Source organism: Somniosus microcephalus, chromosome 6 (assembly GCF_052327205.1).
Source record: "Somniosus microcephalus isolate GS21.2 chromosome 6, FLI_Smic_1.0, whole genome shotgun sequence".
Taxonomy (NCBI): Eukaryota; Metazoa; Chordata; class Chondrichthyes; order Squaliformes; family Somniosidae; genus Somniosus; species Somniosus microcephalus.
The window spans coordinates 49,606,187-49,620,844 of NC_140992.1; the positions used below are offsets into that span (position 1 = coordinate 49,606,187).

At 52.4% G+C, this 14,658-nt stretch overlaps 1 protein-coding gene and 1 non-coding gene across 2 annotated transcripts in view; both read right to left on the reverse strand.

Moving 5' to 3' along the window:
* The window catches only part of LOC147115698 (chloride channel protein 2-like), a 644,493-nt gene that overhangs the window by 293,454 nt on the left and 336,381 nt on the right, over nucleotides 1-14,658 (reverse strand). Inside the window, exon 6 of the mRNA XM_085990183.1 lies at nucleotides 4,355-4,432. Within this exon, the coding sequence (XP_085846309.1) occupies nucleotides 4,355-4,432 (78 nt within the window). The remainder of the gene's footprint in view (nucleotides 1-4,354; nucleotides 4,433-14,658) is intronic.
* Nucleotides 8,756-8,837, reverse strand: trnaf-aaa (transfer RNA phenylalanine (anticodon AAA)). The gene has a single exon. It is a non-coding gene; the product is annotated as a tRNA-Phe (tRNA).

Below are 14,658 nucleotides of genomic sequence, written 5' to 3' on the forward strand. Positions count from 1 at the left end.
AGCAAACTTCTTTTCTTACTCATAACTTCCTATTTTTTAACTTGTGTCCCTTGGTACTTGAAATCTTACTCAGTGAATGACTTGCATTCGCAAAGTCTATATCCATGTTTACTGAAACATGGGTTATTCAGTTACTTGATGAACAAGAGCAGTCCATATACAGCACAGTTCTTGTGCCAGTCCATTCGTGCTATAACCAAGGTGTTACAACTGGGAAAACACTAGATACATTTTCTTGAGCCCAGTGCAGAAGTCCACTGCCAAAAGCAAACCCACGTTCCTTATGATCCAAAATGTGACCGTTTACATGAAATTCTTTCAGATAGCGGACCACATAGTGACCAATGGACCCTTGAGGTATGCACCGGAAATAGTAACGGGTTTACCATAAGCTGTTGATCTTTCTGACTGGCAGAGTGACAAAGCAGGATAAGTCGCAACCTGAAAGTAGGAGAACATTTGGAAATGGTGACTATCACCTAAAAATCAATTCACATTGAAAATAGATAAAGATAAAGTGGAATTGAAGGTATAGGTATTGGACCGGAAATTAACTTATTTCAGTGGGATGAAAGTGTACGTAGCCCAGACTACTTAGTTGCAAAATAAATGGTAGATCAAACATCAGACCAGCAGTGGGAGATATTTAAAGATGAAGCGGATAAGCTACAAATGATTAAAGGCTGGAGTTCCATGGATAAATCAAGGGGTTAGAGCAAAAATGAAGCTCGGCAGGAGGCCAAAGGTAGCATCTGTGTCCCCTTTGCAGTGAAGTGGAACGGGGAAGAAACGAGCGAACCTGTAAGCCAGGTACGGAACAGTTGCCTTATTTGTTACATCAATATTACCCGCCACCCGATTATTAACTAAGTTTGTTGATTTTTTTAATAGTTCATGAAATTAATGCATCTGTGTTCTCTGTAACACTAATCGTTCCCCAATGGTTACTCTTGAAAGTGTTTAAATGTGTAGTAATCATGCCAGCTTTTAGTGGGTCTTGCATACTAGACACAAAATAATTATTTGATAAATAGTTGGTTATGGAATTTTGAATAAATTAATTATAATTCCTTAAAATCTTAAGCAGTTGAGTCCAGATTTGCTAAGGGTTCTCATAGAGTCAGAGTTTTACAGCACAGAAAGAGGCCCTTCGGCCCATCGTGTCTGCGCCGCCCATCCATCCCATTCTGGTGAAGCTATCATCATAAAGATAAAAGGGATCTTATCAGAGATGATCTTCAAACTGTGCAATGGAGTTCGAGCCAATCTGATGCTCTTTAGGAATTATTTTTTTTATTTGCTATGAATCCGCCGAGGGATTTGACAGGTGTTCAGTTCTGAACTAAAAGCTTGTTCCACAAGGTTTCCCCCATTGATTGACTGAGCACAAACACTGTAGGCTTTCCAGAAAGCCACCAGAAAATGCAACCCCCTTCCCCCGCCCACTGACGGGCAAAAAATGAAAGCACAAAAGAAAAACCTTGGCAAAGGAGGCATTTGAAGTTCCAGCATCCACTGTACCAGCTGTTTTCCACTCGTCAGCCTCTGTCTTCATCTAAAATCTGCCAAGTCCTGCCAGTCGTGGCTTTCTTACATTTGTCAGTAAGACCTCAAATTTTTCACCCCTAGTGTTTCTTTATTTGAATGCATGTTGAGGAAGTAGGTGGGGGGTTAAGCCTAAAAGGACTAATGCCTTGTAACATCAAATAGTGTTTATTGCATGGTAATTTTCCAGGATTTAACATTCTCTCCCACTCACTTATATATCTATGGCTGTGAAATTTCATGGTGCTGTTCCCACTCCGCTGCCGTCATTTTACCAGAAGGGTGGCGAAAACCACCCATTTACATGCACAAACAGGGTTTCCGTCGCACTTTCATCTGCCCTAACATCTCCTGATATGGCTCTGTCAAATTTTTTTTTTTTTTTGATAACACTCCTGAGAAGTGCCTTGGAAAGTTTTATTACGTTAAAGGCGCTATATAAATATTTGTTGTTGTGTAGCCCATCAGGCAACTCTCAAAGTGTGTGCCATTCCAAAATACTACCAATATATCTTTTTTATTATTATTAGGAAATCAAAGGTGAAAGTGAAAGGCATTTAATGCAAGACACCACCAAGGTTAAGAAAAGTAGGAGAGAAGAGGCGATAAATCAGGAAATTGTGGTTAAGTGACATCAAGCTTGGGTTTCAAACCTCTTTCGATTGCAAAAGTTCTAGTCGGAGATGGTGAAATAAAAGGAAGACAAAGAAGCATGTCGGATTTATGAAAGGGAAATTCTGTTTGACAAATCTGTTAGAGTTTTTTGAGGTTGTAACTAGCAGAATAGATAAGGGGAACCAGTGGATGTGGTGTATTTGGATTTTCAGAAGGCATTTGATAAGGTGCCACACAAGAGGATATTAAACAAAATTAGGGCTCATGGGATTGGGGGTAATATATTAGCATGGATTGAGGATTGGTTAACGGACAGAAAACAGAGAGTAGGAATAAACGGGTCATTTTCAGGTTGGCAGGCTGTAACTGGTGGGGTACCACAAGGATCAGTGCTTGGGCCTCAGCTATTCACAACGTATTTCGATAATTTGGATGAGGGGACCAAATGTAATATATCCAAGTTTGCTGATGATACAAAGCTAGGTGGGAATGTAAGTTGTGAGGAGGATGCAAAAAGGTTTCAAGGGGATATAGACAGGCTAAGTGAGTGGGCAAGAACATGGCAAATGGAATATAATGTGGAGAAATGTGAAGTTATCCACTTTGGTAGGAAAAATAGAAAAGCAGAGTATTTTTTAAATGGTGAGAAATTTGGGAAATGTTGGTGTTCAGACGGATCTGGGTGTCCTTGTACACAAATCACTGAAAGTTAACATGCAGGTACAGCAAGCAATTAGGAAAGCAAATGGTACGTTGACCTTTATTACAAGAGGATTTGAGTATAAGAGTAAAGGGCCTAGAAATTCAGTTTGGGCCTGCCAGCTGGTTTGCGCCCAAAAGTTAGCGCTGAGCGCGGAGCCAGTTGCGCCCGTCAGATATTCGTTTTTTGCGCCCCAAGTCGGAACCGGGCGCTATTCCAGGGTGTGGCCGCCCCCGCTTGGGGCGCTGAAACTGAATTTCAGCGCTGTAGGCGCCGCTGCGCCACCCGATGCAGTGCGGCAGGCTGCGGTACAGCAGGCCTCCTCCTTCTCTTAAGGTGGAGGTGCCTGCAACGGGGAGATCGCCGCTGGATTGTGCCGGCAAATGAGCCCGGCACCACGGAGAAGTGCCGGGCTCGCGGAAAGCAGCCGGCAATGCCGCGGGGGGGGGGGGTGGTGGAGGAGGCCGGGGAAGGAGGTGCGGGCAGGCGGCCGCCGAAAAAGCGGCCGGCTGCACCTCCACCTTTATGCGCCCCACTAAGGCTGCAGTAAGGCCCTGGTCTCCGGATGTAAGTAGCGGCCGCCACGGAGGAGGCGGCGGCAACTGAATATGGGATTCGGGCCGGCATCGGGGCGGAACCGGGGCACTGCGCACACCGATGACGTCATCGGTGCCGGCGCAGCGCTACCGGCTACCGCCGCCATTACCGCAGCGCTGAATATCAGCGCGAACTCCTCTATTGGCGCAAAAGCCCTCTTTGGGCGAAAACTGGGCGCAAAGCCAACCGAATTTCTAGGCCACGATGTCTTACTGCAATTATATAGGGCCCTAGTGAGACCACACCTGAAGTATTGTGTACAGTTTTGGTCTCCTTATCTAAGGAAGGATATACTTGCCATAGAGGGAGTGCAACGAAGGGTCTGCAGGCTGGTTCCTGGGATGGGGGGATTGTCCTATGAGGAGAGATTGAGTAGACTAGGCCTATATTCTCTAAAGTTTAGAAGAATGAGAGGTGATCTCATTGAAACATACAAAATTCTTACAGGGCTCGACAGGGTAGATGCAGGGAGGATGTTTTCCTTGGCTGGGGAGTCTAGAACCAGGGGTCACAGTCTCAGAATAAGGGGTCGGCCATTTAGGACTGAGATGAGGAGAAATTTCTTCACTCAGAGGGTGGTGAATCTTTGGAATTCTCTAACCCAAAGGGCTGTGGAGGCTCAGTTGTTGAGTATATTCAAGACAGAGATCGATAGATTTTTGGATATTAAAGGAATCAAGGGACATGGGGATAGATCAGGAAAGTGGAGATGAGGTAGAAGATCAGCCATGATCTTATTGAATGGTGGAGCAGGCTCGATGGGCCGAATAGCCTACTCCTGCTCCTAGTTCTTATGTTATGTTCTTACGTGTAGAAACAAGAGTGCACAATGGATGCAAATAAAATGGAACATGACTGTCTTACTTCAATCAGTACTTCTGAATATATAAGTCTTACCTCATAAATCCCACCGAACAGTGACATGAATTTACTCAGCAATGCAGCACACATACTTGCAATATGAACAAAAGGTCCCTGTGGATTGGAGGGAGAAAAAAAGTTAGATATAAATAAGATCAACCAATAAGTCTATAAGTAGAGGTCAAACAATGCTAAATTATCACAGTAAAAATCAAGAAGGTGTTATCTCATTTGGAGCCACACCAAAAGCCAATGCCCACAAGCTAATATACAGAAAAACCTGTATATAAAGATGTTAGTGCAGCTTGAGGGAATTTCTTCAATACAGTATCCAGGTCTATACAATTGACATCAAAATTCAAATAAATAAAATCACAATTACTGTAAGGATTTTGAATTAAAAAATGTTGAATGAAGTATACTAATGTCATGGCATTTTATATTTTGAGCCCAGTTTATAAAAGTACATCATGCTAATTGCTTACATGAAAGGTTTTAATGTTTGAAATATATATTTCTTTGAATATTTTACCCATCCTTTCAGGAGTACAATTAGAACTGATTTATCTCCCCAAACTCTTTATTTTAAAGGGCTATTGTCGTCATGAAAGAACACTCAATACACATTTGTGTATATGTTTGGAAGCAGATGACACAATCACAGTACTTCAGGATTATTCTGGAGATCCAAGAAAACCCTGGCTTCTTTTCTCCACTACCAACCATTTTCTTAAACTCCGCTCCCTTGTCCCCTCCACCCTCACCTCCAACAAGTGCAAGGGCTTTTTGTGACTTTTTTGTCACTAAAATTGAGACCATTTGCTGCTTCCCGCCCTTCCCCACTAAACCGAAACTTCCCCAGCTTCCCCTGTCCTAGCCCTGAACCCACATCTTTCTCTAGTTTCTCACTTTTCTCCCACATGCCCTCACTGAGCTAACTTCATCCACGAGATCCACCTCCTTCTCCCTTGATCCCATTCCGACTAAATTGCTGTCCATCCAACTTCTCTTCCTGGCCTCCCTACCAGCTGACATTGTAAATGGTTCCCTCTCCTCAGCTACTGTCTCCTCCCTTTCAAAACTACTATCACTCCTTTCCTCAAATAAATATCCTCCACCCCTCTGTCCCTACAAACTAGCACTCCATCTCCAAGCTCACTTTCCTCTTCAAAGTCCTTAAACATGTCGTCACCTCCCAAATCTGTGCCCACCTTTCCTGCAACTCCATGTTTGAATATCTCCAATCAGGTTTCTGTTTCTGCACCTGCCACAGCGCTGATCAAAGTCACGAATTTCATCTTCTGTGACTGTGACAGTGTTATATTATCTCTCTTTGTCCTCTTTGATATTTCTGCAGTCTTTCATAAGGTTGATCACTTCCATCACCTCTTCTCTGTGGTCTGGCTCAGTGGGGTTGCCCTCCCTTGGTTCTACTCTCACCTAGCCAATCATAGCTACAGCATCTCCAGAAATGGCATCTCTTCCCACCCCTGCACTGTTAACACTTGAATCTCCCAAGGAATCATCCTTGGCCCACTCCTCTCTGTTGTCTATATGCTGCCCTTTGGCAACATCATCCAAAGGCATGGGTCGGAATTTTAATTTGGAGGCAGGTACTGAACAGGGGGGCTGGAAAGCGGTCGGGAAACCTGGGAAAATGGGTTTCCCTCAGGCCCTGCCGAATTTAATGGCAGGGCCGGGTTAGCATTTTGATTCTTTGTTTCCCGCCAGCAGCCAGCCAGATGGAAAGGCTGTCTGTCTGTTGGGCAGGTAGCCCTGAGGCACCAGGCCGCAAAGAGGAGTGAAGGGAGGGGTTGGGCGGGAGGGTGGGTGGTTGGAAGGCCGGGGATTGTCGGCGAGGTCAGGGGCCGTGGATCGTTGGAGGGGGGGGGTCGGGGGTCGGATCGTTGGAGGGGGGGTCATGGGTCGGATCGTTGGAGGGGAGGTCGGGGGTCGGATCGTTGGAGGGGAGGTCGGGGGTTGGATCGTTGGACGGGGGGGTTGGGGGCTGGATTGGGGAGCAGAGATCGGAGGACTTATGGCGGGGGGGGGGGAGGTGTCAGTGGGAGATTGGAAGGGTTGGAGGGTTGTCCGATCGGGGGGGGGGGGGGGGGTTGCGAAGCAGGATCCAGCAGGTAAATGGATAAGCACCTACCTCCTGGATCCAGCAGTCCTCACCTTCCTTTAGCTGGCGGGTTCCCCGAGGGCCGGGAAACCTGGACAACCAGAGTTAAATTTAAAATGGTGCTTCCAAATGAGGTTGGGGGACGGGATTCAGATTTTTAAATCTTTACCCTCCCATCTGACCCCAACCCACCCATTTTGTGGGATTAAATTTCCCCATTGGGGTCAGATTCCACGTGTAAGCTGACAACACCCACCTCTACTTTCCACTTACTCTCTCAGCCACCCCACTGCCTTTATGTTTTCAGACTGCTTGTCAGCATTTGTACTTGGCTGAACTGCAGATTTCCTCCAGTTAAACACTGGGAAGCGCCGTACCCTTTCCACTGATTTCATCCCCCTCCCCAGCAACTGTATCAGGTTGAAGCAGATAGTTCACAACCTTGATGTCCTATACGACCCCAAGCTGAGGTTCCTACCCCATATCCTCTCCATCACAAAGACTGCCTATTTCCACCTCCATAATATTGCTCGCCTCCACCCCTGCCTCATCCTATCTGCTGCTGATACCCTTATCTGTGCCTTTGTCACCGCCAGACACGACTATTCCAATGTTCTCCTGGGCGACCTACGATTCGCCACCCTTTGTAAACTTCAGCTCAATCAAAATTCTGCTGTCCGTAAGTGGTCACCCATCACCCCATCCCTACTGACTTATATTATCCTTTAAATCCCTTTATGGCTTTGCCCCACCCCATCTCTGCAATCTTCTCCAGACTTACAACCCCTCCACCCCAGACCACTCCATTCCTTTGAAAGATTCTTGTGCTTACCCTCCCTCCTTCCCCCTACTATTGGCAACATGTCTTCAGCCATCTAGGCCAAAATGTTCTGCAATTCCCCCCTAAACCCACCTGCCTTTTCCACTTCCCTCTCCTTTAAGACCCTCCTTAAAACCCACCTCTTTGACCACCCCTCTTAATATATTCTTCTTTGTCTTGGCATCCATTTTTTATCTGATTCTGCCGCTATGAAGTGCCTTTGGATGTTTTTCTGTGCTGAACGCACTCTATAATGCAAGGTGTTGTTGAAATGCATCACTTGTGAATGAAAATGCCAAACAATTTTTCTCCCCTATCCAAACAAAAAGAGCTTCCAAACATTTTGCCATGTGGATGGGGCTTTTTTGAAGTCTTTGGGAGAGATGAATTGGATTTGCTTAGGTGATTGAAGTCCTGGAATCATTTCAACTTGAGAATTAAAATAACTTTAAAAAGCACCCTACTGCAGTAATTTATTCAGAAATTATTCTGGCTCATTGATTTTTGTATTGATGAAAATTGGCAAGCCGATCACTAGAAAAGAAATCCTGCAGCTAATAATAGCTCCAAATATCCATCACTCAATTCCACAATGAAACTGCACAGTATTCCTAGTCAAAATGATTTATAAATATTATCAACCAATTACACAGCAATTTTAGCTTCCCATTGCAGATGATTGCACCAAGATATTTGCTGGTTTTGTAGAGTAACAGTTATAATATTGGTTTCACAAACAGAAGGCTTGTGATAAAGTTAAAAGATTACATATGCACTAACGCTGCAAGCTTATCATAATCCAGGCTTTGGAACGCACAGAAACCTCATGATGAGCCAACGTTTAAGCTTGGTGTTTGCTAACATTTAGACTAATCGTGAATTCTTAATCTGACAAAGTTTCCTGAAGGTCAGAAATTCTACAAGCTTAGCAGATTGAAGTTTACAAATTGCTAAAGCTGCCAATCAGCTTGCAACGTGTTCTCGTGATTGGCTAATCTATTTTTTTTAGGCAGGCGAGCTCCTCGCACAATTGGGCCTGGTGCCGGGAGCTCCCCACAGGGAATGCAGGAAATCCTGCGTCAGCAGCTCACTGTGGAAAAATGAAAAAGGATGCAGCAACTTAAAAAGGTAAGCGGCCACATATATGGAGACAAATGTGTAGAGCTTTTATAGAAGATGTACTGATGAAGGTAATTTTAAAAAAAAAGCTTTTATTAAAGGTTGCAAGAGGCAAACCATTCACTGCCAAAAACCAATGGTGGACAAAATATATGTGAAAACAGGAAATGGGAGTCTGTGGCCAGTGGCTGGAAGGGGTGCAGCACCTGAACCGCCTGTGTAAATGCTGCTACATGAGTTGGATGTTGTAGTGTCCGAGTATCAATAATACACGGACTGCAGGAGAACAATAATAACAGGTATTTACTGAACAGAGGGTACTCTTTTTGTGATTGAAATACAAACGAGCCATTTGGGACGACGTCCTCATTTCCGTAGTCAGCAGCATTCGAAACTGCGCGGGAAAACCCCAATGGATTTTTAGTCCATCGCCTTAACCACTCGGCCACGACTACCCCCTGAACAGAGGGTACTCTTTTATTTGGACCCAAAAAAAACCAATTCGACTGTAAATAAACAAAAGTTCAACGAAAGCTTAACAAATCAAATTAAAATTTGGTTATCCGTGTTGATGATGCACTCCAGTCCCCGCGGCGCCCACCGGTCGCGGAAATACTCAAGCGCACCGGTGGACACCGCGTGCTCCATCTCCAGGGCCACCCGGGTGCGAACATGGCCGCGGAAGAGATGCAGGCAATCCGGCTGGACGACCCCCTCGACCGCCCGCTGCCTGGACCAATTGATGGCTCTTTTAGCCAGGCCCAGGAGCAGGCCCACAAGGAGGTCCTCCAACCTGTCCGCTCCCCTCCGCACCGGGTGACCGTAGATCAAGAGCGTGGGACTGAAGTGCAACCAAAAATCGAGGAGCAGCCCCTTCAAGTAGTGAAAGAGGGGCTGCAACCTCTCACAATCCATATAAACGTGAAACACGGACTCCTCCAGGCCGCAAAAAATGCAGGCGGCCTGGGAGTCCGTGAACCTACTTAAAACCTTATTGCATGGGACCGCTCCGTGCAACACCCTCCAGGCCAAGTCCCCGATGGAACAAGGGAGGACTCCCGCATAGAGAGCCCTCCATTGGGGGCCTCCGCTACCGCCGGTCGGCAAAACGCCACGCCAAGGCGTGTCCGGACGGTAGACGAAGATGGCAAAGTGGAGAGTGTGCAGGAGCAGCCCGTACAGGAAACCCCTCCGCGCGGAATGAAAAGGCACGGAGGGTATTTCCTCGAGACGGCTCAAGTTGTGAGGCGCCGGTTCCCGAGGGGAGTTTCGGGGCCGGGCGCCGATGAGGAATTCCGTCCGAACGGGGGTAAGCTCGGACGGGATCGCCCCACGTGCTTGAGCCGCCTCGATACACCTAGTGGAGTCGGGGCCCAGTGCCGCTTTTACCGATTCGATGGTTTCGACCGCGAGCCGGACGTTGGCCCAGGACAGGCGCCGCGCCAGCTCCTCCGGCGCCATCCAGCCCGCTCCTCCGCCATCGAGCAGGTCCCCGACTCTGGTCACCTTGCCAGCCACAGCCCTACCCTCCGCCAGCCGCCCGAACCCGTGTTCGTGGAGGTGCGGATTCCTGAGCAGCGGCTCCCGAAGGAGAGCCGCCGCTCCTGACGGGGGAGAGCTCCGCCTGGAAGCGACGTAGTTCCAAACCCATAGTAGTTCCTGGTAGAAGACAGGCAGCTCCCGCAGGCCGGCACGCCTGCTGCCCACTTTCGCAAACAGGAGCTGCGTGTCGTAATTGAGGCCATGCAGCTGGCGGAAGAAAAACGTCGCCAGCGCACACCATCTCGGAGGATTCTCGACGTACAGGTATCTCTGCAGCGTCTGAAGACGGAAAGTCGCAGCCTGGGTGCGAAGGCACACCAGCGCCTGACCGCCCTCCCTAAGCGGGAGACACAGAACCGCGGCAGAGACCCAGTGCTTCCTTTTGTCCCAGAAGAAGTCGATGAGCTTCTTCTGAATCTTGGCGACAAACGCAGGGGGAGGGATCAAAGTGACCAACCGGTACCACAACATGGCGGCCACCAGCTGGTTTATGACCAGCGCTCGACCCCTGTAGGACAACACTCGGAGCAGTCCTGTCCAGCGTCCTAGGCGAGCGGTGACTTTGGCCTCCAGCTCTTGCCAGTTCGCCGGCCAAGCGTCCTCGGCAGGGCTAAGGTAGACTCCCAAATAGAGGAGGTGCGTGGTGCTCCAGGCGAAAGGCCTGAACTCCTCCGGCAGGGAGTCCACCCGCCACTGACCCACCAGGAGTCCGGAACATTTCTCCCAGTTGATCTTGGCGGAGGATGCGTCCGAGTAAATCTGCTGGCATTCCCGCATCCTCCGCAAGTCAGCGGGATCCGTGACCGTGAGGAGCACGTCATCGGCGTAAGCCGAGAGGACCACCTCCACGCCCGGCCCTTGCAGAGCCAGTCCCGTCAACCTCTTCCGCAAGAGGCGCAGGAAAGGCTCCACGCAAATGGCATATAACTGGCCGGACATGGGGCATCCCTGACGCACCCCCCTCCCGAAGCGAAGGGGCGCCGTCAAGGACCCGTTAACTTTAATCAGACACTCCGCGGCGGCGTACAGAAGTCGGATCCGGGCGACGAAATGCGTCCCGAACCCGAATGCGCGCAGAGTCCCGAAGAGATACTCGTGATCCACCCTGTCGAACGCCTTCTCCTGATCCAGGGAAAGGAAGGCGACCGACAGACCAGCCCTCTGGGAGTGGTGGACCAGGTCCCGGACCAGATGGATGTTATCGTGGATGGTCCGGCCCGGGACCGTGTAGGACTGGTCGGGGTGGATCATGTGGGCCAGCACGGTGCCAAGGCGAGCAGACATGGCCCTGGCAAAGATTTTATAGTCCGTGCTGAGGAGGGAGACCGGGCGCCAGTTCTTAAGGAGGCGGAGATCGCCCTTCTTAGGCAGCAGGACAATGACCGCCCTGCGCCAAGAGAGGGGCATCTCCCCGGTCGCCAAACTTTCCCCCAGGACCCGCGCGTAGTCGCCCCCCAAGACGTCCCAGAACGCCCTGTGGAACTCCACGGTCAGCCCGTCCAGCCCCGGGGACTTTCCCCTAGAGAGCTGGCGGAGGGCGCCGGTCAGCTCCGCCAGACTTAGCGGAGCGTCCAATTTTTCGGCGCCCTCCGGGCCAACCTTCGGCAGGTCCTCCCACAAAACTCTGCGCGCATCCTCGCTGGACGGATCCGGAGAGAACAGAGCCCCGTAATAGGCGCGGGTCTCCGCGCTGATTCCCTCCGGATCCGAGACCAGAGATCCGTCGTCGGCCAGCAGCCCCAAGAGCTGCTTACGGACCCCCCGTCTTTTTTCCAGCGAGTAGAAGAAGGGGGAGCCGCGGTCCAGGTCCCGCAGGAGCTGGATCCGCGACCTCACGTACGCGCCTCGGGACCCGACGAGCTGCAGGTCCTTCAGCGCGCCCTTCTTCTCTTCGTACACCTTCCGCAGGGCCCGGTCCTCGACGACCTGACCGAGACGGGACTCCAGGTCGAGCACCTCCTTCTCCAACCGCCCGACCCGGGCCTCCCGCCTCTTGGTCGACCCCTTCGCGTACTCCTGACAGAAGAGACGGATGTGAGCCTTGCCCACATCCCACCATAGCCTCAAGGAGGGGAAGCCCCCCTGCTTCCTTCTCCAGTCGGCCCAGAATCGACGAAACGAATCCCGGAACCGTGCGTCCTCCAGCAGCAGGTTGTTAAAATGCCAGTACACGGACCCCCCCCGCGCGCGCAGCGGAGCGAGCTCCGCCCACACCAGGTGGTGGTCCGTGCACGGCACCGGCCGCATGGAAGCTGCCGGAACGCAGGAGACGAACGCCCGGGAAATGTAGAGGCGGTCGATTCTGGACCTTCCTCCCCCAGACCTCACGCTAGTGAAGGCGCTGGAGTCGGGGTGGAGATTTCGCCAGACGTCCACCAAGTCGAAGGACCCAACCAGGTCCCTCAACTTCTCCATCGCCGCCGGGCTTCGCGGGGGACCCGAACGGTCCCTCGCCTCGAGGGTGCAGTTAAAATCCCCCCCGAGGATGACGCACTCGCCCACGTCGATGGAGCCCAAGAGAGCGGACACTTCTTCGAAGAAGCGCACTTGCTGCGCACTGGTCTGAGGGGCGTACACATTCACTAGATGGAGCGGCACGCCCCCCAGGCGAACAGTGACATGGAGCAAGCGGCCCGGCACGTGCTCCTTGACCCCCAAGATCTCCGGCTGAAAATGCGGGGCCAGCAAGATAGCCACCCCGCTGGAATTGTTGGAGAGGTGACTCATGCTGACCCCTCCTTGCCACTCCAGGAGCCACGTGGCTTCGTCTCCCGGAACGGTGTGGGTTTCTTGCAGGAAGCACACCGCATACTTCCCGTCCCGAAGGACCGAGAAGTTATTGAATCTGCGGCGCGCCTCCCTGCTGCCGTTGATGTTGAGGCTGGCTATGGTTATCTTCATGTCAGAAGCATAGTGCAACCTCTACCTACACCTAACGGGGCGAGGAAGCGCAGCCGCTGGTCCGCCGCCACTTCCTCAGCAGCCCAGTGAGAAACGTTGTGAGCCGACGCAGCTCGAGCGGGTTCACACCCTCGTCCGCGCCCAAGATCTTAACAGCGGCGCGGACGGAATCGATGAGCAGCGCCAGCTCCGACCACCTGTCGAGGGCCAGCCGGACCTTATTGCGCTGACCCAGGCACGTGGCCATAAAATCCCGGAGTTCCCTTACGGAAATGAGGGGAGACTTGGCAAGGGGCACGAGGTCATCCATCGCCACGTCGGCGCTGGAGTCCGAATCGTCCTCCGTGCCCATCACCGAGTCCCCATCCTCCTCCAGGGGGTCGTCACCAGCGGCCGACCCGTCCGCCGCGCAGTGCGAAGCGAACGACTCGGCCGCGCCAGCCAGCCCCGCCTCCGCCCGGATCCCACCCCCAGGATCGGCGGCAGAGGATTTCTCCCTGGGCTCCTCTAGGGGTGCCGGGCCAGAAGACGGCGGCGGTTCAGAGCTCCTCTCCGCCTCAGACGCCGGAACGATCGGAGAAACCGGGGAGAGAACAATTTCCAGCTCCTCCAGTACGTCCGGCACCAGAGACGCAGCCAGGGGGCCATCCTCCTCCCCGCCACCAACCTCCGACCCAGCGGACGGGGGGTTTTGAATTAAAAGCTCTACCAGGACGAGCATCCCCTGGGAGACGTCCGGGTCGCATTGGGCGAGCTCATTATCCTCGAGCTCGCCCGACCCAACCCCCAGGCTGCCCGACCCGGCGAGGGGTAACGACACCGATAAAAGGTCAACTTCAATTACTGCCGCGGGTTGTTCCGCAACCCCCCCCACGGGCAGGGTCTCATCCCCATCCCCGGGAGGCACGTGCTGGACAGACACATCTGCCTCAGCCTCCCGAGGGACAGGCGACCCCTGCCGATCGCTGGTGATGACGACAGCGCTGGGGGGGCGGGGGGGCGCAGTACCCGCGGCGGGCGACGACTCCCCCTGCTCGGAGGGACCTTCCTCCTCCCGGTCCTCCTCCTCATCCAGGGGGTCGCGCCTTCTTTTTAGCACGGAGGGAGCGAGGGAGACCTCCATGTCTGCAAAGGCCTCCTCCTCGACTCCCTCCGGCGGAGCAGGTTTGTCGGGTTCCTCGGGCCCGAGCCCGGCCGCAGGTATTGGCATTACCGCTGCGGCGGTTGCGGCCACAGGCTCGGGCACGGGGCCCCTCCCGCTCACATCTGCCCTGATCAACTCCGCGAGGAGCGCGGGTGTAAGGGGCTCAAGGGGCAAGGGCTCACCATCCACGGGGGGACCTGCCCTAAGGTGCTTCTTTTTTCCCCGCGCCTTCTTTCCGGCCGGACACGCTCCCTCCCCCCCGCCGGAGGCCTTGGTGGCATCGGCCCCCGACGTCAACCGCGCATCAGACGTACTTGACGCGTGGGCAGATCCGGGGGGAAGGGCGGCGGCGGCGGCGCCAGCCTCGGCCGCACGAGATGATCCGGCGGCCTTGGAGGCAGGGCAGTTCCTCCTGATGTGCCCCACCTCCCTGCAGGCATGGCACCTCACACCGTCCGACGTCCAAAAGGCGCGGTAGGCGGTCCCCTCGTGGAGGACGACGAACGCCCCTTCAGTGTCCTCCTCCCGCGCCAGCTGGATAAACAGCTGGCGCCGGAAGGAGAAGACGTGGCGAAGGCTGGCCTCCCGGAAGCCGAGCGGGATGGGCGTGATCCCCGACCTCACCTCCCCAAGTTGTCGCAAATGGGGAAGGAGGAGCTCACCAGGAACATAGGGCGGGACGTTGGAAA